This window comes from Manacus vitellinus, unplaced genomic scaffold (genome assembly GCF_001715985.3).
Source record: "Manacus vitellinus isolate BGI_N305 unplaced genomic scaffold, ASM171598v3 scaffold_18_pilon, whole genome shotgun sequence".
Taxonomy (NCBI): domain Eukaryota; kingdom Metazoa; phylum Chordata; class Aves; order Passeriformes; family Pipridae; genus Manacus; species Manacus vitellinus.
This window is the reverse complement of record NW_021939324.1, coordinates 3,338,784-3,366,257: the sequence shown is the minus strand read 5'-3', so window position 1 is coordinate 3,366,257 and position 27,474 is coordinate 3,338,784. Positions and strand designations below refer to the sequence as shown.

General features: G+C 39.4%; 1 protein-coding gene across 12 annotated transcripts in view; it reads right to left on the bottom strand.

Moving 5' to 3' along the window:
* Nucleotides 1-950: 950 nt before the first annotated feature.
* MPDZ (multiple PDZ domain crumbs cell polarity complex component) overlaps nt 951-27,474 on the bottom strand; it is a 101,900-nt gene continuing 75,376 nt past the window's right edge. For 11 of the 12 annotated variants that reach the window (XM_018070339.2, XM_018070344.2, XM_018070346.2 and 8 more), the window contains 18 exons: nt 19,523-19,614; nt 19,152-19,242; nt 18,723-18,803; nt 18,040-18,132; nt 17,872-17,946; nt 16,382-16,559; nt 15,470-15,615; nt 15,029-15,112; nt 13,681-13,874; nt 13,275-13,422; nt 9,760-9,846; nt 8,277-8,373; nt 7,578-7,621; nt 6,401-6,523; nt 5,387-5,491; nt 5,157-5,269; nt 4,037-4,160; nt 951-3,251 (listed from right to left, as the gene is read on the bottom strand). In XM_018070339.2, the coding sequence (XP_017925828.2) occupies nt 3,105-3,251; nt 4,037-4,160; nt 5,157-5,269; nt 5,387-5,491; nt 6,401-6,523; nt 7,578-7,621; nt 8,277-8,373; nt 9,760-9,846; nt 13,275-13,422; nt 13,681-13,874; nt 15,029-15,112; nt 15,470-15,615; nt 16,382-16,559; nt 17,872-17,946; nt 18,040-18,132; nt 18,723-18,803; nt 19,152-19,242; nt 19,523-19,614 (2,022 nt within the window). In that variant the 3' untranslated portion in view covers nt 951-3,104. The remainder of the gene's footprint in view (nt 3,252-4,036; nt 4,161-5,156; nt 5,270-5,386; nt 5,492-6,400; nt 6,524-7,577; nt 7,622-8,276; nt 8,374-9,759; nt 9,847-13,274; nt 13,423-13,680; nt 13,875-15,028; nt 15,113-15,469; nt 15,616-16,381; nt 16,560-17,871; nt 17,947-18,039; nt 18,133-18,722; nt 18,804-19,151; nt 19,243-19,522; nt 19,615-27,474) is intronic. The other variant, XM_018070340.2, reaches the window with a different exon arrangement.

Genomic DNA, 27,474 nt, shown 5'->3' with positions numbered 1-27,474 from the left:
CACACAATTTAACACGAAGGCAATCACTGCTGTCATTTACTGTTGTGAAAGAGGCTGTAAAAGCTTTGCCAAGAGACCGTGTCCACAAACATTTTTGTGAAGTAATCAACATGCATATTTGGTTAGAACAAACTCTGAGCCTACATTAACAACAAATTTGAGTGGATTACTTCTCCTTCTGTAGATGCTTAAAAACAGAAGTATCTGATAGAACTGGAGAAAAAGGTAGAACTAAAGCAGCTCCTCTGCATAATCTTTAAATTAAAGCCAAGATGTTCAAGGCTAGATTTTTTAAAAAATCCCCCAGTCAACCAACCACCTTGATTTCCAGGACTGCAAGTGAAGATTGTCAGATTTGTCGTACACACCCATATGCAGGACTTAAAACTGCTGAGTATGCATCAATCCCACCAAGGAGTGACTCTGCTACACCCAGAGGTGGGTTCCTAACCACCACACCTGTCAGGGAGCAAGTCTTCAGGAACAGCAAGTGAGCTTTTGTCTACCCTTTTCATTAACACCACTCTACTCCTCCACATTGAATAGCTGAGAGGTAAGCAAAGTTAAAAGAAAAGGATGAATATCTGACCAGAAAATGGGCATAAGGCTTTTGGGAGACCCTGTTCTCTGAGTCACAGGCTCCATGGCTCACTGTTGATCCCTCATGGTAAGTCCCATGCCTGAAGGAATGCTTTTTAAACAGACTGAAAAATGAATAATGATCTCTGGCACAAAAAAGCAAGACAGCTTCATAGTTTCATGGATTTGCAATGAGTTTGCAAGTGAAGATAAAATCTTAAAAAAAAATAAATTAAGGTTCACATAAGAGTAATGCCTTTTTATAACTATGAAATTATTTTGAATTCATCTTTTGCAACAGAATGAACAACGCAAGCATGCCATTGTAAAGCAATCAGGAACACACCTGCAACTTTACTTCTTTATCATGACAGTTTGGAATTTATTTATTTAAATCCCACATTGTGACACAAAAGCAGTAACAAAATAGCTGTAAACTACTTCTGTTACAAATATAGATACTATGTAAAGTGACTTTACATATTCTAATGTAGGCAATTCTCACACTATGCAAGAAATAAGTATAAAAGAGCAATTCAATAACAGCAGCATCCAGTAATGGTACCATGTGATTTCTTCCATCTTAGCCTACCACAGTGTAACTTCTAGAGCAGTTAAAAAGACAAAGGGGTGGATTTTTTGTTAATTCGCTTACACTTAGCTATCAATTTGTTAATACTATTTGACAGACACTTCTAATACTGCTTTTGTGACCCCACTAAAACAAATGCTAGTCTTTTGTGTTCTGCCATAATAATGGCCTGAGCATTGCCTGCATTTTCAGTTTGGATTTCTCTTAAATGACAACTGACATGGTGGCCTTCTTGCTACATTTTTTTGGCTAATCAACACAAGGGATCTTTCTGCTAATTAGCATGCTAGTTAGCTAGGTATCTTTCTCCCTCAAAAGACAGTGAAATTTTTCTGCAGGAAAATAAATCACGGGGAAAGCGTGCTTTATCTGCCAGATTCCTAGAAGCAAGGCAGGCAAAGGTAGGCAGGTTACAATCAACTAAGAGCTTCATTGAGTGCGACTTTTACGTAAAGTTTTAGTGAGGAAAAAGTGATACATTTACTGACCACACTGCTGAACAAAGAACAGCTCCATGGTTGCATTGTACTTACTAGACACATCTTGTATTTGTGCCTCTAAAATCAATATCCCCAAAAAAATAGTTGTGGCTCTCAAATCTCTTCTGCTTATTACTGATGCAAACGTTCACTGCTGTCTTACTCTTCACCTCCACTGGGAGGAATTTTCAGGTCTTTACCCATCCTCAACACATTAGTCCTGGTTTTATGTCTCCTCAGTTCAAGGAGGACTCTACTTTTGCTGCTGTTGGTAACAGCAGCAACACCATAACATCAACTTTTTCCACACTGGCCTAAAAGATATCCAGACATCTGTCGGCAGGCAAGTACACCTGCTCTGAGCAGTTTGTTCACAGCTCTGATTCATGCAGCTTGAAGAAATGTCTGCATTGAGCCTGTAGTTAGTCTTGCACATTGGAAGAGAACAACCTTTGCTTACAGACATTTCATACTGGGAAGGTAGTTTTCACATCTATACACTAGAAAATACTACTATTATAAAAGTCTAGTTCTTCTAATACTGCAGTTGCTGGGCATTCTCATTCACCAGGAACAGTTTCCACTAGCACTGAATTTTTTGGCCCTGAGCACAAGTCCTCTCCTTTAGAAACAAACACACAAGCCTCAACTCCCTGCCAAAAACCCACATAAACAAAACCCCCAAACCCAAACTAACAAATGAGAAACAAACAAAGCAATAAAACAAACAAACATACAAACATCAAAACAAAACAAAAACCCCTCAAATCTAAGTCAAAATGAAACACAGTTTTCTCTTTTTTGGGGATACACCATGACTTAGGAAAATTAAACATATAAACAGACAAGCAAACTAACCCATCTAAGTACCCACCCATCCCCTTCTACTTGATCATAGAATGCTTTGGGTTGGAAGGGACCTTAAAGATCATCTAGTTACAAATAACCATCTAAGTCCATTAATAATCAGCCTCCAGATTACATACTCTTCCCTCTATCCCCCAAGTCTCTATTTTATTAGTACTTTTTTTCTTCAGTAACCTTATTCCTGTTTTCTGATTACTGCTACCCATGCAAACCCCTTGTTGACTTCGTGAATTTGTAATTTTTCCAACAGCATTCAAATATCCAAAGTCTGTTAGCAAAACATTTCAGTTTTGTTGTGTGGTTATTAATGCAAACATTCTTTTTTCTTTTTTTCCCTGCTGACTTACTAATAGGAAAAATATCCATCTCTTTCCATAGCTGACATAACTTCATCCCAGTGGCTTGGCAGTAAGAGAAGTACTTCTATTGTATACAGAAATATGGTTAAATGTTACTTTTCTTCAGTGCTGTAACCCAGTCCTGTGAATCTGGAAGAGCAAGAAGACTATACAAACATTTCCATTCTCTTTACTATGTGGAAAGTAAATAATACAGTCTTATTGACCCTAACCCTTCAAGCAGCCAGTTCATGACAATACAGTCAAAGTGACCGATCCTTTTGTCCTTTTCAGAATAGCAACTGCTTCCTCATGAGTCACCCCTTCTAAGCTCTGCCCATTCACAGCAATGATCTGATCACCCCTCTTCAGGTGTCCATCTTCTGCTGCTGCACCCTGAAACGATACAACACATAACTGCAGACTCATGCATTTCTTTTCCTTCCTGACACACAGTCCTTATGGTTTAAGATTGGTACAGTGCACAAACCCCTTGAAACCTTTTTGATTTTCAATGATTCCAATACAGTCAATTGTAGTACAACTGTACTACAGTGCAGTCGTCTGCCCTGCCCTAAGTTTCACAACATCTACAAATCAGACCTCCAGGATTTTTTGTTCCCTTAACTCTGTTTGTCCAGCTAGTAAAACATTTAAACCCTGCTATCATAGAACTAGCATTTTCAAGACCTGAGGAAGTTTTCAGCAACTTGTTCAAGAAATTCAGTCACTAACACCCAGCTCTACACTCTGATTTACCATAAAAATTTAGGATTCTTCATTCCAGTTTTCTCTGACTCAGGGCTGTTTCTTACAGCAGTCCAAACTATTAAACTCAGGTTAGTATTTGAACTACTCCAAAGGTCCAATCTAAGTTCAATAATATAGTTCCCTCTACTACCTGAAGAAAACACACTCTAAATATAAGGCAAGGGAAATGTTTTTCTAAGTATGTGCACAATCCCATTTTGAGACGTGGAAAAGAATGCCATATGCTGGATCACACGTATTTAGAAATTCTGAATCTTTTGAAGACTACAGCTTTCAATTACTGGAGGCACATTTTGACCAGCACTTACACTAAAAAGGAAAACCTGTAACAATCTTTTGGCTGCCAACTAAGGCCATGATTTGGTCTGAGTGAACTAATAAATGGACTGACTGAACAAACCTACACCTACCTTTGCAAACACCGTCTTCACATAAATGGGTAAGTCTCCATGGGGACTGCCGTAGCCACCCACAATACTAAAGCCAAGGCCGTCTGGTCCTCTGTCCAGAGTAATAGTCTTGTACTGAGGAGGTCTGAGAAAAGGGAAAAGAGTATTGTGATGTTGTCTGAACTTTGGATTTAACATGTATAATATTTCTTTTATGCTAATCAATACATTTCCCTTTCTACTCTAACTATAAATACTTTTATTGTAATGAACTGGTTATTTAAGTTTGTGTTAAACACTGTAAATGTCTAATGCCTATATTATTACGTAAAAGTAGCTACTTCAAACACACAGCTCAGGACATAGTTATGGCTGCTATGTGCTTACCAGTGAAGTACAGGTGCAATGCCAGTACCTCAAGTTTCCATAACATCTACTTCAAAAATCCTGTAATGCCTAAAATTAGCACCATCAGTTTATGCTATAATGTTTGATTGCTTCTCTCTTCCTCTAACAGATAAATGCGTATTTGCATGCACATGTTTATACATATCATCTGTAGGTATATTCCCCCACATATACTTCGACTGTATGAAATTTTGAAATTTTGAAATTCTACCTTTCAAAGTAGATACGTGTGGCTACAGAACCCTGTTCTCTCTTTGCCTGTTCCTAAAAGAAAAGTGCCTCAGATCTGTGACAGAGATTAAGGCAAAATTGTTTACGTAATGTACCTTGCAAGTGTATTAGAAGCAAGGTATATCAAAAACATCCGATACTCATGATATCCAAGCACTAGAAAGCACATTACGGAAACACAAGTACTACAGTGGAAAGGGACTTTTTTTGGTGTATCAATTAATCCCAACTACCAAATCTCAGTGAAACAATGGAGAATGTAGAAGAAATCAAATCGCACCATAACTCTACAGAAGTTCAAAAACAAATTGCAGCATAGCAAATCATACAATGAAAAATGCAGAAGAGAACCACTGGCCTACAGGTGCCACATAATACCAGTGTGTTAATCATGATTGTGCCAAACAATTCATCTATTATTTGCTAGAATTTGTATGATTTTTAGATTGAGTTCCATCTAAAACAACTGGCTACAGAAGTTGTATATTATATAGTTACTGACCCTAAATCATCCTGAAAAATGCCAGTCGAAGTTAGTCCCGCAAATGAAAGACTGGATGTAGGTGGATCCTGCTGCTGACCAGTTATGACACTCACTTCTCCTCCAGCTACAACCTAGGAACAGAGTTCATAAACCAGTAAAATAAGAATGCTGACACTAAAATAATTCATTGTAGTAGCTGGTAAAACAGTATTCAGGAAGTATTCAAAATGTCACTGAAGATTTTTTACCTGCAACTCAATAGTGCCTGAAGCATTTTTTAAGATATTAACAGCTTGGGAATGAGTCATGCCCTCAGTAGATGTTCCACAGATGCTAACAATCCTGTCCCCAACCTACAGAAGAAAAGGCAGAAAATCTAACTTAGACAAACAGATTTATTTGCCACTTCTTTCAACAACAAAAGATCTGTCTATTTGCATTTAGCCAGATTTTATCAGTAATATACAGCAGGAAGAAAGAAATTAGAAATTGTACATTCACAGTCCTCTTGTAGGCAAAAAAACCCTTTTAACTGCATAATAACCCACTACAAAAGTGGGAAAGTCAACATCAGAATGAGCAAATTTCAACAGTTTAGCGTATTCAGTGTAAAAAAGTAATGATGGTTTACAGAATTGATCCTAACATTCTAGACATGCACAGCATGTAAAAAAACAGAGATGCATTTTGCACGTCACCTGAAGATAGACTCAAGTAGCAAATTATCATCAGAGATTCTGTGTTTGAATTCAGCTTGAAATAACACTGTCCACTTTCCAGGAGACCTGAGTCAAATTCAACTATGTCTGATACAGCTTGGATACAGAACACATTCAAATACAGTATCAGATAGGACCTCCCACTTCAACTCAGAACCCAAAAAAGCACTATCTCTGTAACATAAGAGATAAAACATACTGCATACCCACAGTTGCAGGAACAACCACCACACAGCAATGGCACTCGCTTACAGAATGCATCCTTCTGAACCACTCTCTATGCTTTTAATTTTCAGAAGCTGACTAATTCTAAGATCCAAGATTGCTTTAGGACTTCCTTTCTTAAGGAAGTACATTTCAGCAATTACATTTTCCCATGCTACCAATCTGAGTTGCTGTTTCATCAATTCAAACAGCAAGAACTCTTGACGCAGCCAGAAGCACTTATGACTGTATCACCCAACTGCTAATTTATTGCCTGTCTAGAGTAATTACTGTGCATTACCCATGCAATCTTTACAGCCTTCTTAAAAATTAACTTACTCTTAGTTTCTGAGTCTGAGCTGCAACTCCGTTTGGGTGCATCATGGCAATAAATATAGGAACATCTCCAAGAGGACTTCCTACACCTCCAGCAATGCTCACTCCTAGTGAATCTGCAGGGCTCTGTTACAGTAATGAAAAAAAAATAAGATTTTTCTGGAAAGAAAAACACATACAGAGAACTTTATGCTTGCCTCAAAAAATCACTAAGCACCTCGTCTCATGAAAATCAGAATTCTTGTGTCTCAAGTCGTTTTTTAAGATAATACACTTTGCATCACTTCAAGAAAGCACGGAGACCACAAGAGATGTTTCTATTTCTCAGTGGTAGGTGAAAATTTGCCAATTTAGTTGTATATTTTATTAACTAAGCACAGAATTCAGCATCAGTCCCTTAATTCAGCATAGGAAGTCTGAGCAAGAAAAACCAAAGAGATGGGATTGCTGTCTTTAGTATTGTCTATATCAACTTCCTATCATGAACCTCCCAAACACTAGAATTAAGCTTTATGCTCCCCCTAGTGCACCAGTGTTGAAGAGCAAAACCAGCTGTTTACTACTGCACCACACCTGAATACCTCACTGCAAAACCTGATATTGTAAAACTGGTATTTACAGATTCTACTGGAAAAGAAAATGGCTAAAAACAATCTATGTAATCAAGTAAACCACATGCCAGGCAAAGTCAAATAAATATAAATATTTTGGACCATAAGAAGCCGCCTGTGACTAAGTTCACATGCATAATGAAGGTGACTGAATTTCACAGTTGAAAACCTCACAGCTGTATGTTTCACTAAAAATATGTGTGCAGAAAAATATTAAACACAAAAAAGCAGCCCTCCAACTTTCCCTGACTTCACCAAAACAGAGTTTGGATTTAACTCAGTCTGGTAACAAAATTAGGTCCCATTATCTCTTAGTAAATCTTCCTTCTTTTGCTTTCAACACAGCTGACAAAACGTGACAGAGTAATTCACACTGATTTTACATAAAAATATAGGTAGTGGAGATCATACAGTCCTGACGTGAAAAGATAGACAAATTAATTTCTATTACCATATCAATTCCTCTCTCAAAACAATGAATAGGTCTAGACTTCCTTTCTGTAAAGAAACCTACTGACAACATTTACAACATCTGTTCCTGATATATACCACTTCATGCTATAACTTACCTTTTTTATTTCAACTGTTCTTAGTCCCTGTATTTCAGAAGCTGCTGTCAAATGAATTAAAATAAATTTTAAAAAAAGTTAAAACTAGCATTCCTCCAAAACTTTCCTAATAAAGTTATCCAAACCATTATGATGTTTCTAACTTTCTGCTGATTTGTTACATATATTTTAAGCCAATTTGAAAGTGGTTGTCATTACATTAATTGGATTGAAATACTCCTAGAGTAGGCGAGAGAATCATTTTCTCCATTTAAATAACGTTTGGAATAAAACTGCTCAGCATGCTCAAATAGAATAGGAAAAACTAATATTTGCTAGCAATACTTTGGTCAGAAGTAAGTTTGTTCTACATTTAAGCATAAGACAGCTATTCCGCATGTATTTTCATATAACTATACAGTATCTGGATTTTTATGAATGAGACAGCTTGACTGACGATGTATTTAGATTAAATAGAAAATTATGGCTCAACTTAGATTCTCAGCTGATACAAGAATTTGCTAGTTTCTTTTATAAAAAGGTATTACAATATGTATGTGTGATGTACTGAGCAGTAACTGCCCCTGCCATTTCAATTACTAAGGAATCACTTAAAGGCCTACATCACATAATTTACAATATTCTAGAGACAGTAAAAGATCTCAGTTACCAGTTCACAGTATAAAATACTGAAAGCACCAACCCCCCCCCCAGACTTACTGGTATTCTTCTTGAGACCACTTTCAAAGACCTCAGGTGCACTGGACCCAGAAATGGGGAAACTGAATGATGAGAGACTGCCACTTCCTTCACTGACCTAAACACAGTGTAAGACTGGGATTAGAGAGCCGCTTCAGTCATACAATTAATAAATGTAAAACTGTAACTAGCTGTATTCAGTGTATTTTCTGCTGTATTTTATTTTTTCTGTGCCCAGTTAAAGCTGATATAGAGAAAATCCACATATTTCTTGGTCACTCTAGAGGGCTCTTTGAAACATCCTTAGACCAATTTAGAGATTTCATGTTTATAACCCCATGCAAAGCTTTGAAGTGCTGCTTCCAAGGGCATGACTAGGCCATTATATTTGCACCTTCTATCATCTCACAGAGATCTTCTAATGCAAGTTAGCCATAATTATCACAGTAGGGACAGAACACAAAAGACAGATCTTTATACATTCTCCTGTGTACTTGTGAATATTCACCTACTGCATCAGCTAAAATTAAGACTACACTCTCCACTCAGCTTCACTCGCACAATTTCCAGAAAGATATTCACTATACCAGCAGGGTAAGTAAAGGAACAACATGGTACCTGGTCAGACTAGTTAGTTCACTGATTGTTACACACTCTTCAAAACATTCAGCATTGTGAGTTTCATCTTAGAATAAGACCAGACAGAGTCTGCATGTTTTCATCTTGTTTGACAATACCCATTTTGAAGAGAGCCTAACATTTCAGTCTTATCCTGTCTAACCCTGCTCACTTGAAACTGTTTAATTATGATTTGTTTTAAAACTATTTATCTTCAGTACTTGAGATCTGCAGACTCAGTTTACAACCAGAAAAAGTTCTAAGGTAACTTGTGAGCTCTCAGAAATGTAGCTCCTACTGAAGAGAATAACAATATCAGCTGCTACCACATGAAAAATGCTTTCAAATACAGAAATTGATATGAGTTTGTAACACTATAACATTAGTCAACAATCAAATAAAAAAGAGAAGCCTGATGGAAAGGGTGCAGGCTTCCTGCTTCTGGTGACCAAGATAATAGTAAAAACATGCAAAGAATGGAGAAATTCACTAAGTTTACTGAACAGTATTCCATTGCATGCCAAGCACTCTGAAAGTAACAAAGAGGTTGACTAACTTCTTCTGGTATTGGTAAGAATTGGAGTTCTGTATGCTGTTCAGGCTGAAGCCTGGAGCAAAGCCATTTCTGGGCTACATTTTTAGCTGGATCCTGTCTATATCAGATACAATATGCTAAAGTGAATGTATAAAAATATGTTCCGAAAAGCTGCAGAATTTTTCCATCTTGGATCACACGGCTAGGCTTCGCGAACGAAGATTTGGGAAGGGCTCATCTTGGATCAGGCACGTGGAAAACCATTGTCATCATAAACCCACTTCTTTTCATTTGCTTTCATTATTTAACCATTATTCCTTCCAAACTAACCAGTTATATACAGTTATATACCTGGCTGCTCTGGGATGTTCTCCTCTCAGAGTGGAAGGGTCCAGCTTTTATTCTTCCGACCTCTAGTCTTACTGTACCTAAGGAACACTAAAGAACCAGTCACTTATAACACACCTCTTCTGTCTACAAAATTAAAGCCTACGACAATATTTAAGTCACTTATCTCCCAGTGGAATAAGAAAAAAATACAGACAGAGGGGAGAGTGATGGACTAGCAACCCTGAAATGAGTCCTTTGGAGAGTTCATGGCAGGATCAGAGACACACAGACTAAGTACACCATGATATTCAATACTGAGCAGGGTATTTTTTTTGATTAACCTGTATTACAATGCAGACATGAAAGTTACACAAGAAGACTAACTCTGCTACTTCACAGAGTACCTTAATAAGGAGTAGTTCTGTCTTCTTGGAATGTCAACATCTATTTTCAAGTTGGTACTTTTCAAGGAATAATGAATAATGAAACTGACCATTTTCACAATAAACACTAAAACCAGTGTAATACCTCAAAGTCTTAATCATTATTTCTCTTTATATGACTGAGAACATGGTATTTAAACTGGAAGTTACTCGTCTCTCTCACAGTTTTGAAATTATCTGTTACTTTGGATAGACATCAACACAACTAAAGAAATTTTGGGTAGGAAATTTTCTAAACATCTATCTGTAGTTTAAGTGAACTTTCTGCATCTGACTCCCAGCAAGAAGCTGGGTGATATGGACTGATTGCACATGGTAAAGTCCTTTCGCTACTCTTTAAGCTTTTAATTATACTGTCAAGTATCCACATATCTATATAAGAAGCATTTCTTAGAAGAAAATTCTATCAAATATTTAGAAACCAAGACATTTTTTTGAAGAGACAGATAAATTATTATCACAAACAAGATTTAGAAAATTGAATCTCCAAAATAATATAAGTAGTGTCAAAAGAAGACATCTATCTGCAATGTATTCAAATACAGAAATTTCAAAGTTTTGTTGCTATTCTGCTTTTTTCTTTCACCATGAAGTTGTTAGTGTGAACTTCTGTATACCAAGAACCTAATATAAGTTTGACTTTATTTATCATGTTTTATCTTTATTACCTTAAGAGAGGATCATGTAATTGTCAGAAAAATTCACAGTAATACACCAATATGTCAAAAGCAACTGGACATATCCATTCAAACATGGTTTTCGTCCCTCATTTGCTGTTGTTATACTCTTAGAGTTGACACTAAAAAAGATTTATTACTAAATTGCTTTTTATTTTAAGTTATTCCTTTTTAATGTTGACTTCTCTATGTCCTGGAAAAGACTTGATCAAAGTTTGGGGAAAACCATTCTTTTCTGCTCCTGTTAAACCATACTGACAACTCTTATTCAAAATGGAAAAATGGCGAAGTAATCTGTGTACCTAAAATTACCACATCCTCACATAAAATGCAAACCCACAAATCAGATTTTAAAATTACAACGTGTGAAAGTTGGAAGTCATACTTTCCAACTGAACTGTGAATAAATCAATTTTCATTTAGTTTTATTACACCTTCCCTTATTACTGTCTTCCTGAAATCTCCCATTCGATAAATCCATAAGTCAAGTAAGTGGAAAAACTGATAGTCTTTTCACATGTTGTATTTTCACATGTACTTCAAATAAACACTTCAAGAACTGGCAAAATTCTCAGACTTAAGACACAGTCTATTGGCCCCATACTACTAAAAATACACTGGAATTTCCCAAAGATTATAAATAATTTTCTAGCAAAATACATTTTAGGCAGTTCAAGAGAATTCACTCCTAGGTCTCATTCTCATAAATGAAAAGAGAATGGATACCTGAATTGGAAATGGTGACTGCACTTCATTTCATTTATACTGTGTGAACAAAGCCATTGTTAACAATAATCTGTCTAAGGTATTTTTAAAAGCTTCATTTCTCAGGGTTAAGACAATTAATTACAAGTACTACTGAGCACGATGAAGTATTTAAAACATGAATATATGAATGGTAAGTGGGAACTAAGCATCTTCAATTAGATACTCCAAATGCCTGCCAAAATGAAAGAAACTTTCCACAAGAAATGGTATTTTTATTTAGAGGAGAGGTAAAAGTACAGTGTATGAAGAAGAAACGCTGTGTTCTTAAATAAAATAAAAAAAGTATACCAGAGAATAATACACTAACAACTTCATTGCCGCAACACAGACTTAGTTCTGGCATTCTCACTATTGAGCACATGCTGAAAATACAGAAGTGCTCCTACATCCCCCTTACTGTGCACTGCTCGCCCTCAGGACCTCTCTACCCCAATAAAAACAAAAGCTCAAGGAACTGTTCAAGATCTGGAAAAATATACCTCTGAATGAGAGTGTTAAGAACCATGACTGTGTGCCTATGTATCCAAGAGACAGCTACAATCATTGTCTGTTAAATTTTATCCAGTGGAACAGTTTTCCATTGGAAAATGCTGACTCAATGGAATCCTTACCATGCTGCATACGTCTCAAAACTCTGGACTGAAAAACAGATGAGCTGGCTGACCAGCTGGACTTCCTGCCAGATCACAGGAAATGCTGTATGTCTGACTTCATTCTGATTTGGAAATAGGGGAAGGATATCAGAAGCACATAATCTATTGAGAATAGAAATTCTGATTCCAACAGCTGCAGATACGAGTTTACTTAGTAAACTCTGAGAAAGCAATTTCTTATACTAAATGCCTTGGTCACTGAGAAATACATTGTAGTATTTAATGGATGTAAGGAGACACTAGACAAACCAAGTTAAAAAAGATTAACATTATCAGATATCACAGAATCATAGAACTGTAGAATCCCAGAATTGTTTGGGTGGGAATGAACCATAAAGACTATCCAGTTCCTACCCATCCTGCCTTGGGCAGGAACATCTTCCACTACACCAGGTTGCTCAGAGCCCCATCCAACCTAGCCTTGAAAACTTCCAGGGATGGGGCATTCACAGCTTCTCTGGGCAACCTATTCAAGTGCCTGACCACGCTCACAGCAAAGAATTTCTTCCTAATATCTAATCTAAAAATTTCTTTCTAATATCTAATCTAAATTTACTCTCAGTTTAAAACCATTTCCCCTCGTCTTATCCCTACAGGCCCTTGTAAACGAACTATGAAAGTAATCACTTTTGGCACAACTACTCCAATGAATTCTCAGTTATTTAAAGTAAGTTCTGAGTATCCTTCCAAAAACGTGAGATAGTTAACTAATTCTAAGTTTGCTAGAGAAAATACAGTGTTAATTTTAGGTTCTTCTATGTAATGGTCTTCTGCCCTATAAACATATGGCATTCTGTACCACCACCACTCCCATTTTCATCAGGTAAAGTATCAAAATCTGAATGTTCTAGACTTCATGAAGCTTAAATCTGAATCCACAGTTCACCTCATTGACATTCCAGTAACAGTCTGAACTCAGTCTGAATAAAATTAAAGCTTTCATAAAATCTGGACTTCAGTTTTTCACTCTAATCCACCTTCTCTTTCGGCAATACCTTTAGCAAAGCTGCAACAGCTTCCTGGTTAGCATTTCGGACATCTTCTCCATTCACTGTCAATATCTGGTCTCCTTGCATCAATCTCCCATCTGTATCTGCTATTCCTCCTTTGACGATGTCTGACACAAACACGCCTGTATCATTCCTGCAAATACATACACAGATTTTGCATTACAGCATTGTTTGAGGGTCATTTTTATGGTTTGCTATTGGGAAGACAATAAACACTGTCTCATTTTTCTGAGTACCGATGGACTAGTTCCTTTAGGGAAGACCAATCAGCTTAGGTACAAAAATGATGTGTTTGGCCTTCAAGCCTGTGGGATCTGAGCACCAGATCATAACAGAAACATGAGCATGCCCAGCAAGTTCCAGATATTGACTCTCCAGTTACATTACTCACCTTTTCCCAACAATACTCAGCCCAAGGCCTTTGCCAGGCTTCTTCTGAAGCTCTATATTGAGCACATCATACATGTCTTCCTCCTTGTACTGGGCCTCATCTCTGTACACAGTCAGACGAACCTTTTGGGGAGTCTGTCGGAGGACATTTATGGCTTCGTCATGTGTGGCATTCCTGAGGTCAATTCCATTCACCTGCAATGAAAGCATACAATGGTAAATTGTGTAGCACCTTCCAGCAGACAAGCAGAACAGACCTTCTGTTCAATGAAAACAAAAGTGACTGTATTGGGTTTGCATGGCCAGGTTTTGGTAGAAGAGCTGGGGCTGCAGGGGTGGCTTCTGTGAGAAGCTACCAGAAGATTTCCCCATGTCTTGTAGAGCCAATAACAGTTGTCTTCAGGATGGACCCACCACTGGCCAAAGCCAAGCCATCATGAGTGACAGTAACACCTCTGTGATTACATATTTAAGAAGGAAAAAAAGTTTTGTGCAGATGAAAATTGCAGCCAGAGAAGAGCAGAGTGAGAACATGTGAACAACTCTGCAGACACCAAGGTCAGTGGAGAGGGGAGGGGGGGGAGGTGCTCCAGGCTGAGGTTCCCCTGCAGCCCATGGTGCAGACCATGGTGGAGCAGCTGTGCCCCTGCAGCCCATGGAAGACCATGGGAGTGTAGAGATCCACCTGCAGCCAGTGGAGGAGACCCACGCCAGAGTAGGTGGATGCCTGAAGGAGGTTGTGACCCTGTGGGAGGCCTGCTGGAGCAGGGTCCTGGCAGGGACCCATGAAGAGAGGGGCCCATGCTAGAGGTTCTCCCGGGGGGACTTGTGGGGGACCCACACAGGAGAAGCCTGTGCCTGAAGAACATTGCACTCACCCCATGGAAAAATGATCTACATGGCAGCAGTTCATGGGAGGGACTTATGCTGGAGAAGTTCATGAAGAACTGTCCCCTGTAGGAGATACCCCACAGGGAGCAGAGGAAGGACTCCTCTCCTTGTGCAATGGCAGAAACAACACCTGACTGCAACCCCCATTCCCGTTTCCCTGTGCCACTGTGGAGGAGGAGGTAGAAACTGGAAGGAGGTGTGGGAGGAAGGTGTTTTTAAGGTTTGTTTTACTTCTCATTCTCCTGTTCTGACTCTATTTGTAAAAAATTTAATTAATATCCCCACTTCGAGTCTGTTTTGCCCATGATGGTGATTAGTAAGTGATCTCTCCCAGTCCTTAACTCATGAATCCTTTGTTATATTTTCTCTCCCCTGTCCATTTGCAGAGGAGAGTGAGAGAGCAGCTTTGGTATCCAGCCAGGGTCAATCCACTACAGCAACCAAAGAAACCGCCATACCTCTAATATCTGATCCCCAGCCCACAGTCTCCCATCTTTAGATGCTGCTCCTTCTTCATATACTTCATGGATAATGATTGCTCCCTGTGGACAAAAAAAAAAAATTAAAAATCGCATGTTGCAAGAAAATATCCCATTTTGAAACAAGAGCAACTGAAAATTCCAACTATAATTTATCAATGATAAGCACAAGTCAGATGTATGATGAACAAATATTTAAGAAGTTTATGAAGTTTATTTATGAATCAAAATACTTAGGAAGTTCATTTATACTTTCAATTTTAAAAGTGCTTTTTTCTTTTTTTTTTCCCCTAAACTGGTTTCTTTGTGTCTTTCTATAAATGCTATAGAAAAAAATGACGAAAAAAATCTCTTCTATCAGACACTTTAATTTCATTACTGTTATTTCACTTGAGTGACACACATATTTTTCCAACCAACCAGCAAAGTGTCTGCTCCTCCAACAATGCTCAGACCAAGACCAGTCCGCCCTTTGGAGATGTCAATGGTTGTTTCACATCCAGGAATGATGGGACAAGTAGCTGGGTCAGAGGCTAACATGGCTGGAGTTGAAGATCTGCTTGTGTCTAAAAAACAATTAAACATCCTGGTTACAGTAAGAGGGCTTGGTATTAGAAAAGTGACTTTAAAACAGCATTTTTCAGAGCTCATTGACAGCTGCACACCAAGAGCTGACCCACAGAGAATGATGCTGCCAATTTGCCCTTCCCCTCAGACAAGTACTGTCCTGTAGTTTTATTTACAAGTGTCCTGTTTTCATGCCATCAAGTACCTGGGTCACAGTCTGGACAGACAAAGAAGATATTGTACAAACATATTCTATTTAGGATACAATTTAAGTATCTATATGATGTGTGCATTACTCAAGTTATTAACTTAGAATTGCGTTGCTTAACCAACAACCTTCATCCATCAGTAACATCCTGACTCTCCACTCTAAAGGAGAAGAATCAAATGCGGCTACTTATAAATGGCAAGACAGTCTCAACCATCCCCTTTTCCTGGGAAAAATGACATGACTTTTCTCTGTCATTTTAGGGAATGCCTCTCAGTTCCAGATAGCCATGAGGCACCTGCTGCCCAGTATTTAAGAGGGAGGAGAAGATCCATCCCTCCATTCTCCTGCCTCTGCAACAGGCTAGTGGGAAAGTATAAAGTAGGTCTTCAGGATGGTGGTACAATGCTTCTCTTAGAGGAACATGTAATCCAAAAGTATTAAAAAATGCAACTCACAAGACAGCTGAGTGCATACAAAAGGAGGAAATTTACAAGACAGGTCTTCATTTTAAGGCTACAACCTCAGTGAAGATAAGCACACAAGAAAAACATTACTTTTGACTGCTTCTGGTTCTGGTGAGCTGGAAGCAGGAATAGTTGCTGGAGGCTGCATATTCCTCTTGTCTACTGGGGCAGTGCTGGAAGGGACTGGTGCTGCAGTCAGGTTATCCAACTCCGCTGAATTGATTGTAAGCCTCACTGTAGTTTTGGATGTTTTCAGAAGACTTATAAACTGAAAAAAGAAAAGCTGATGAAGAGTGTAACTGGATTGTTCAGTTGCAAATCAAAAATAAAGCAGAACAACTGTTCTGTAAACTGGAGCTACCAGTTACAATGCTGCAGGTTTACTTGGCAAGGAACAAAGACAAATATTGATGGTTTTTCTGAGAAACTTTTCTCCATGAAACTTTGCCAAACTATATCAGATGAGAATGAGGCAGACTTTCAATGTCCTCTCTGAACAAAAGACTCTATTTATAGCAATTATTAGAAAAACAGAAAACTTTTAATGCTGGATGGAGGTCAATTCTGATCTCACAGAAGTCAATATCAAAACATCTTAAAGAAATGTGCTACTGCCATTCTAGAAGGAATATCCGAAAGTATTATCTGAACTATGGCAGGGAGAGAAGGAAACCAGGGTGTAACACAAAATCTAGTTTAAAGACATACTGAAAAACCTTCAAAATCAACTGCCATCTCACAGAAAAGACACCAAATCCTTCTGAGACTTTACATTTCAGTAGAACTATTTTCAGAAATTACTTACTCAATCTCTCTTTTCTTCCAAAGCCTACCTATTTGTCTACAGACAACTTCACTATCTCTTACTTATTTACTGCTTCAGAGATAGCAGTGCATCAAAGAGTAAGACTGATGCTTTCCTAATTGCCCTTTAACAAACAGAAAGTAATCTACTCATGCCTAAAGAATCACTTTTCTTGGTAGCAAGGCAAGTGCTAGAAAAAACCCTCCTTGATTCATTACAGAATTCAAATTGAGTGTGCAGAGCTACAAGTTAGAAATAAATCTTGTTATTTAGGAACAGAGATATGTTTCTCCAAAGGGTTGAAATACCAGGCTTGGATTATAATGAGGCTGTTACTGCAAACAGTCCCCTTGGATAAGCACAGTTCATGACCTGATTTACCACTGACACAACTCACCCATGTAAATTTACACATATTAAATTTACTAGTTCTAATACTTTTAAAGTGGAGTAGATATGCAGAGTCATTACTGAGCAATAGTTCACGGCTTTTATTGCACTAAGTGCCTCTCAGGCATCAGGTCTAAACCACAGAGAAAATAATATCAGATTTGTAGCACAGAGATAGATGATTCATGTAGTGAATGAATGTAAAATAACAGTTGAGCTTTAAATTTAGACTTTAGCTTATTCTGCAGTAGTTTCCTTATCCAGATAGTGCCAGCTTTGAAAATTAAGTCAGAGTACAGTCATGAAAACCTTGCTGGTTTAAGATACAATCACTCCCACATTAAGCAGTGAGATTTCTGCAACATTCCTGACACTTCAGAGGCACCTTTTCTACAGGATATCCCACAACAATCTCATCATCCACTGCCAGAATCTGATCACCAACTTTGATTCGTCCATCCTGGAAAAAACATAGAATAAAAAATATGAGCTCTGGATGCTACTTCAAAAAAACATTTTTCATTCCCTAATTGAAATTTAAATATTCTCACACCTTTGCTGCTGCACCATTATCTGTTAAGCTCTTAATAACTACTCCATTAATCGTGTCTTCTTCACTAATGGCAATTCCGAAGCCTCCTTGATCCTAGGGCAAACAGAAAAATGCAAATGGTTAAGTACTGTGTATATCAAAATGTCAAAATACATTCACTAAAGACTAGTGAAGCCTGCTGACATAACAAAAGTTAGGTTTTTCACAACGCATCAATATTGTTGTTTTAAACTAATCTATTTCTGAAATAGGTTCCACCAGCCTGCAAACAGTACACTGGCTAGCAAGATAAATCTGAACCACTTCTAAATTCAAACCCACTCCTTCGAAACTTACAAGGTCAATTGCGATTCAGTTGTTATTTTGCATAACTTAGGCAATGATTTTACCTGAGGAACCACCAAAAGTTTTTCAAACAGAACAAAAGACGACTTCTTCCAGAGGCACAGAACAATTGGCAAATTTATGTGAAGTTAAAGCAACTCATGACTCAAAGACAGTCATCATGTGAGGAAAACTTTGGGGTCCATTCACAAATAGGAAGAGAAGACCTCTAGAAATCACTTTTCTAACTTCTAGTAACTAAGAGACACATTTTGTTTCCCATAAGAGGGACTCCATTACAAAAATGGAGGCTAGTGAATACAAGCGTGACTGATATAAATTTAATTTTCATCACATACCTTAGGAAGTTCCACATACTGAATGTTTTTACATGAACTCAAGTCAGAAAAAGCACTAGAGTTTGCAACACTTGCATCAGTCTAAAAGAAAATGAAAATGTAACTGTAAGCAACTATTTCCAACATTTTGCATCAAAATAAAGTAGCTCAAAAACGCTTAAAGTGAGTATGATAATTTTCTAGATTCATTTAAACTGCTGTAACCCTATCAATGGGAAGTCAGACTTACTTCACAGTATAGAAGAATATAAAACGAAACAAAATTGAGCACAGATGTAATAAACTTAGTAGCCCAGAACAGAAGAAGAACTTTGTTTTTCTATTTGGTTTCTTTCTCTTTTATGGTATATTATAAGCAGACAGAGCACTCCTCTATCCAGAACAATGTTAGTATCTTGGTCAAATAAGAAAAACAAATATTTACTTTACCTCTTGATGTTGAAGTGTCCCTGAAGTACTTTGTGAAGCCTCTACTGACTTTGCAGGGCAAACAGCCATCTGATTTACTGCATCTTTATTTCTGTAACAAATTCAGTTAAAGAATGCAGTAAGAAGGCAGTAATATACCACAATATTTCTAAAGACAAGTTTAGGTCTAGTGCTTTATTTTACCTTATTTCTGGTTCTAACAATAGAAGTATCAAAACAAAAAACTCCAAGGCATATTTAACAACTACTAAGATTGTGACCAAAAGCACATATACCTTACCAAAATTAAACAATCAAACAAAAAAACTCTCTGCAAAACTTGAGCACATTAAAAAATAAACCTTTTTAGCCAAACTTTTACCAGAACTTACCTGATAAAGATCACTTTTACTTTAGATGGTGTGCACTTGATTATTGAGGAAGCATTCTGATGAGTCCTTCCATAAAGTATTTGCCCATTTATCTAAAGAAAAGTAGCAATTATTTATCAAAATATTTTAATTACTTATATTTAAACTAATTTTTAAACCTTAAAAAAAAATCATTCATTCCACATCGCTTGCTAAAGCAGCAACTGTATTAAAATAAGAGAGTATGTTGTGTCCTGCTTTCCCTCCCTTCTTACAGTAAAAATATTCACTACAGTTTGATTTCAAACTAACATTGTCACAGTGCTAAAAATGCCATTCTCTGAATTATACTGGGTTGACATGGCACATCATCTATTTTCACTTGCCATTGATCACTTCATGACTGATGTGGTGATAAAGCAGGGCTATGGGAAATTCTAACCATAACAAATATTGAATTGCTTATATCCGGGAATGAGATTGCTATTATTTATTGAATCTCAGCCACTTTGAATCCCTGAGGAAGGCACTTTACACATAAAGGTCTGAACACTGGAACATTTAGCAGAGTTTTAAACTAGATTTGGTGGGGGAAGGGAATGTACTTTTGTGTGTCAGAGAGGAATGAGGAAACACCAACACTTTAAGAAGCAGTAGGGAAATACTTGTAAGTCATCTCAAAGGAATTAAGAAGGGTTCCTCTCAAAAGGTGAAGAGGTCAATAGCCCAGCTCAAGTGCTTTTACACCAATGCGGGCAGCATGGGTAACAAGCAACAGGAACTGGAAACCATGGTGCAATTAGAAAACTATGACCTAATTGCTCTCAGAGAAACAGGTGGGATGAGTTACCCAACTGGAAAACTGCAATTGAGGGCTAAAAGCTCCAGAGAAGAGAGAGGCTGGGAAGGAAGGGTGGGTGTGTTGTGCTCTGTGTTAAGGAATGGATAGATTGTGAAGAGCTGCCTCTGAGGAACAGCCACAAACAGGTCGAGAGCCTGCGGGTAAAAACCAAAGACAGGACCAACGAGGGACATCATGTGATTGGTGTCCACCACAGGCTACCTTGGTCAGGGGAGCCTGTAGACAAGACTTCTTGCTTCAGATACAAGGAGAACTGTGCTCACAAGCTCTCATCCTGATAGGGATTTCAACCACCCATGTCTGCTGGGAAAGCAGCCAACTGCAAGCAATACAGGAGACACCTGGAGTGCACTGAGGACAACTTCCTGGTTCAGGTATTGGACATACCAACCAGAGGAGAAGCTTTACTGGACCCCACGCTCACCAGTGTGGATGAGCTCATCAGAGAGATTAAGACTGGAGGCAGCCTGGGCTGTAGCAACCATGCCCTGGTTGAGTTACTGATCTCAATGAAAAAAGGCCAGAAAAAGAGCAGAGTTAGGATTGACCCTGAAACTTAGAATAATGAAATACCAGCTGTTTAAAGAATTAGGGGATGAGATTCCCTGGGAAACTGTTCCTAAGGACAGAGGAACTGACCAGAGGTGGCAGCTCTTTGAGGACACTTAGAGCCCAAGTGTCCATCCCCATGTGTAAGAAAACAAGCAAGGCAGGTCAGAAACCAGCATGGCTGAGCAAGGATCTGCTCTTCAGACTGAAGAGTGTAAGGGGGGTACTTTAGAATTAGATGATCAATGGAGCATAGAGGCCTGAGAAAGTAATTATATTAGGATGTGAAACCAACCAGAGTATTGTACAATGTAACTTTATGGCACAAGTTAACTGTAAGGTCCATTGCATTCTTTTAGTAAGTCAACTAGATGTCCCCTATTATCAGAGCTGAGTTCCTCCTTGGCTTAGCTCCCTACTGCAAGATGGATACAAATATCCTTGAAACACAATGCTAGAGGTCGTACATAGGGGGGAGAAAGATGGTGAGAGGAAGATTACGTGGGCAGGGGTTGTTTGCGCCTTGCCCTACAGCAGGGCATGCACAGACTGCTGCTATTAGGTAATGAACAGGCAGTGTTTGGCTGCCACTCAAGCATCCCCTTATACTACGTACTGGCCCTACGTGGTGTAATGTAGAGCTGATAAAAATGGGGTGTCAGGACTGCTGAGTTGAGCGATACTCATCCTTCCATCGAGACCGTGTTGCTCCGTGGGGACGCCCACGAAGCACGGGTACCAACCAGCTGCTGCAGATCCTGGTAGCCCTGGCCTGTCTGTGTAGGTAAGCAGTTTCTTGATAGGAAACAACAGAGAAAACAAATGTTTTTATATTCTTTTTGGTATCCCTTTAATTCCCTTTTTACTAGTTAATACTGTATTAAAAGCTGTCCGTAGTATTGTTTTAATATCCTTTTTTAGTGTCCCTTTAATTCCCTTTTTACTAGTTAATACTGTAATAAAAGCTGTTCATAGTATTGCATGAATGCCAACCGGTAAAGTAGTTATTTTATATTCTTTTTTAGCTTTTGCTTCTCTTTGCTAGTTTTTATTCTCACTGCAATAAAAGATTTTTTGTAGTGTTTGAATGTCTGTTGTACTTATTTACTTATTCCAGGCATGTATCCTAACAGATACATAAATTGGCGTAGTCGGCAGGATACATGGTGGAATAAAGCAGTACTGTATAGGGAAATTCACTGGTGGAATGCTTAGCCAATGAAGCTGTGTCTGTGCATGAGTGGTGGGAAGATCTTCAGGTGGAGTGCACAGCCTGTAGAGTTGCATCCTCGAATGAGTTGTGTGAGAAGGGAGATTCTCAGGTGGAGAGCATAGCCTGTGAAGCCGTGTCCCTATACGGGGTGTGAAACTAGAGTTCAATTAACCCTGTGTGTGTGGGGGGGGTGCCGAGGGTGCCGATGTCTGTGTTTTATATGTTTTGTTTGGGTTTTTGCCTGTTTTGAACCAGTTTTTGTTGATTAAGTTACTATATGGGAAGTACTTCTGAGTAATTATTGTTGTTTTATGTCTTTTTGAGGATCCATTTAGAGCTATTGTAGAGTGTGTATTCTGTAGTTGGTATATACACAGACTTTAGATTTGATGTGTATGTGTGGTTAGATTCATTTGTGGTGTAAGGGCCACATTTTGTGGATTGCTGTGTATTGTTGTGTTCAGCCTGAAACTGTATTTGTTAGTGAGAACATTCAGTAGATTAAAATGAAGAAGTGGTTAGGAGGGTTGGCCGCAGGCGGCAATAAACCCAAGAAAACCACTGCTCCTCCCTGTGAATTAGTAGAATAGGGGCAGGAGTCATGGAATACCTTATGGAATAAATGGGAAACATGTACAAAGATTCCCTCTGAATACTGGGGACAGCAGACCCCTATGGAGGTATTGCAATATTGAGAGCAGCTTACACAAATCCCTACTACTAAATCAAGCATTTGTTTGGAATATGCTGGACGTATGGGGGGTGTGCTGCTTGCTGCATATAAGTTAACTGTAGAAAACTTGCAAAAGGATTTAGAAAAGAACAACAAACTGCAGGAGCAGCTGAATGCTGTAAGAGACACTCAACTGGTACAACACCAGGCTTTACTTGACCTTCAAACTGAAAAGAACAGGGTAGAAGATAAATGTGTTACTTTAGCTGAAAAATATGTTGGAAGAACTATTCGGTGCAGGCAAAGGAAAATAGAATGAAGTGACTGGGGGCCACGGGTGCATGCTGTAGTCACTTCCCCTGATTGGAACCCAGAGAAGTGGGATGGTAATATATGGAGTAGTAGTGATGATTCTGATGAGGATGATTCTATAGAAAATTCAGGGAAGCCATCAAGAACAGATGAGTTGACACAGGAAGTAAGGGCAGCCCCTGTTGTACAGCGGAAGGCAGTGGTGGATAGTCAGGGTAAACAAGTGAGACAGGATGAGATTGTTGATTTCTCCCCAGAAGACATTAACAATCTTTTATCTAAATATTCTGAGCAACCTGGGGAACGAGCACAAATGTGGATGGTTCTATTAATGGAGCATGGGGCTGACTCTGTGATAGTAGACAATGTTGATGACATGAAGTTTTTACGGTTAACTAATGATGCATATGTACAAAATGGTCTTCGGCATTTAAAACAAACACCAGGAGTTAGTAAAACTTTAGTTTCAGTCATTGCTGAAGGTCTTAGTGACCGTTTTACTAATGATGGATCATGGCAGGATGGAAATTCACCCTGGGTAACTCTTCATCAAGCAATCAGGATACTGAAAGGGGAAGCGATGAAATTTGCTATTGAATTGCAGAGCCCCGAACTTTACATGCAACAGCCTTTAACCTCAGTAATGCAAAACAAATTATTAGAAGGCTGTCCTTTACCCTGGAAACCATATATTATTCTGCTGTTGGTGTCTAACCCAAGGGTGCCCACAGAAGAGAATGTAGAGAGGTTGCAGCAACTCAGTGACCTTCCAGGTCTCTCACACACAGACAAAGCAGCCAACCATGGGAATAAATGAGACAATAATGAAAACCGGAGAGGAGGGAAAAGAGAAAAAGGGGAACGAACTAAGTTATTTCAAGATTTACTTAAAAAAGGAGTTCCAAAAAAAGATATTGTTGGGCAGCCAACAGAAGCCTTACGGAGGTTAGCCCGACAGCACCAAATTAGAAGAGCAACAAAACAAGAACAGATATATCTCTGGGTTGAGATGCAGAAGACAATCGATTGGTTCCTTAACACAGATCCAGTACTTTCAGGGTTTGAGGCAGCAAAGGCTAATGCTCCTCTGGACGAGGGGAACCATAAACTTGAATAGGGATGTGGCCAAGCCCCAGTGCAGTCCCCCAATGCTTGCTGTGTTTGTAAGGATCAACGATCTTTTACCACTTGTACAATACATTGGTCCACTAAGAACAAGCAAACTGTGCTAGCATTAGTTAATATTAGGGCAGAGATCACTATTATTCACGGCAATCCTGACAAACATAAGGGGGACCCAGCACCTGTATGGGGCCTTGGAGAACAGGCAGTTCAGGGGTGTATGCTTGAAATAACACTACAAATAGCAGACAATCCATCAAAACCTTACAGAGTAATGGTAGCAAAAATATTTGAATATATAATAGGGATTGATCTTATTAGAGGAATGGACTTATGGATTGACAACACCCTGTGGTCATTTGGGTCCACGCAGTGGCGCACACAAGCCATGCAAGTAGGGAAGATACAGGAAGAGGCAAACATTCCTATTCGTACGCAAATTGCCAACCTTAAACAGTATAAGATTCCAGGTGGAGATGAGGAAATTCAAACAACAATCCAAGAACTACTTGAGGCACAAGCAGTGAGGTACACTCATTCCCCATTTAACTCCCACATATGGCCCGTGAAAAAATCAGATGGGTCATGGCGAATGACCGTAGATTATAGGGGTGTTACTAAAGCTACTCCACCAATTACAGCTGCTGTACCTACTGTTACAGATTTAGTTCATGAAATCCAAAAACACCCAGGTGATTGGTATGCAGCAACAGATGTAGCTAAAGCCTTTTTTACCATTCCCATACCACAGGCAGCACAGGATCAATTTGCCTTTACCTGGAAGGGTATTCAATATACATTCACAAGGCTCCCGCAGGGGTATAAACACAGTCCAACCTATTGTCACCAGGCTATACATCAAACCCTGAAGCAGCTTCCAAATCTGAACCCCTCAGTCCAGACAGTACAGTATGTAGATTACATACTAATCCATGGCAATATAGAGCAAGAGCCAGGTAATGCTCTTGAGAAAGTAGTAGACATACTGAAAAAGATGGGTGGGCTGTCAACCCTAAAAAGGTACAGGGGCCAGCTATGAGTGTAAAATATCTAGGGATAACTGGCATGCTGGGAAACAAGAAGTACCAGAGCAGACAAGGCAGGCCATAAAGGAATGGCCAACACCCACAACTAAATGAGAAATGCAGCGATTTCTAGGAGCTGTTGGGTTTTGACTGTGGTACCTGCCAGGGTTAGTCACTTTATTAAAACCACTGCACAAAGTGACAAGGAAAAAAGCTGTGTTTGAATGGAGCAGTGAGCAACAGGTAGCATTTGAGGGAGCCAAAAATCTGATACAAGAGCACATGGAATTACACCCCATTTAGGCAGGACCCATTGAATTACAGAGGTCAGGAGAACAACATGTTGCTCTATGGAGTTTATGGCAACTACAAGATGGGCGATGCAGGCCACTTGAATTTTTGTCCCAACGATTTCGGGGAGCAGAGGAAAAGTACACTCCCTTTGAAAAACAGTGAGCAGCTGTGCATTGGGGACTGCTAGACACAGAGGATCGGACAGCAGGACACGAGGTAATAGGACTCTATCTCCAGTAGTATCCTGAGCTCTAGGACCTACAGTAACCAATAAAATCGGTAGTGCACAAGGACATACAATAGCAAAAATGAGGTGGTACATTCAGGAGCATGCAAAAGCTGGGGCTTGTTGCCATGGAGTTTTTGATTTTTTAATTTTTATAGGCTTTAGAAGTAGTTATGTAGTGAATGTAGATTTTAAAGTAGCTGTATTATCCCTCACCCTTTAGCACAGTAGTTTATACATCTTCCCAACATTGCTCCCCTTCCCACATCAATTCCGTTAATTCCGTTAGCTTGTTTAGACTTCCCTCAAGACTTCCCTTAGGCCTTCATGCTGTTTAAGACCATCTGCACCCTGGCCTGGACAACAAGATACCACACAGGCACAGCGACCTTCAAACCCAGAACTTTGGAGGAGCTCCAAGGACTGGACGTGCTGTGACGAGGAGGAGGATGAGGAAGAGGCGGTCCCAGAGCCCCCTGCCTCAATTCCTGGAGGGGTGTGCCGGGGGGCGGAACGGGGCAAAACCAGGGGGCGGACAGACCTGGGATTGGATGGGTTAACACCTTAAATTGTGGAACCCCCTGAACACGGTGCGTGCAACAGATGTATTCCTGGAGCCTGGTGGCTCATTAAAGCTTTCTGCTTTCTTATCTTATACTCTGATTTGCCCCGGAGTTTCTTTTTCAGTAGTCTCTTTAGGCAATAGTCTGGCTCACCGAATGGTGGAAATTGGAATCCAGCACCCTAGAACACCTGGATCTCCTGACTGGGAAATTTCATCCTGCAGGAAATTCTTCGGCTGGCATATTTTGAAGAATTCCCCACAGTGATCTTGGTGAGATAAAGAAAGCAGTCACTTTGGGTAATTTTGCTAGCAATTATAAAGTGGAGTTTTCCCCGGAAATTGGGAATACGGTGGGACTGGGAAGGGAACTTAGACTTGGGCCCAGAAGTTGTAAGAAGTCAGTGTTTTCCCAGTCTGTGGGCGAAAGGGTTTTGCCAGGAAGGGCAGTTGGACTGTCCTTAAGGCTTCAGTAAAGGCAGGGCAGAGAGAAGCTCAGGAGTTTTGTGTTTCATGCTGGCCAGGTACAGCCATGAGGGGAGGGACGCCTCCCTGTGTGGTAAAATAGGTTGTTCTTATGTGAAGCTGTTGGTGGCGCTCTGGGAAAGAACTTTGCACAGTGTTCCTGAGGCTGTGAATTCTTATCCCAGTGCTGTTAAGTTTTTCCTTGCCTGTTTATTTGTCATAATGGGCTGCATACAATCTAAAGAGGAAGAAATCCGTAAGGGGTCTCCTCTGGCTTTGGTTTTGTGACACTGGAGGCATTTGGCTGGCCCTAACATCTTTAAAAAGGCAGAAGTTATGTAAGCTGTCTATACATATATGGCCTTTGTATGGCAGACTCAGAAAAGAGGTTTGGCCGAAGTTCGGCTCTTTTGAAATAAATACAGTGTTGCAGCTTATTTCGATCCTTCCTAAAGAGGAGCGATGGAACGAATTACTGTATGCCGAACTGTTTTTGGCTTTCTGCCAGATTTATATTACAAGCCCCAGAGATGAGGATTTAAACCTTCTAGCAGGCCCGATTTGCGAGGGGGCAGTCCGGGAGCCGTTCTGGCCCCGGGCGCAGGCACATTGGGTGCAGGTCCCGTCGGAGCAGCGGCCCCTCCTGCGGCTGACACTGGAGCAGTGGCGG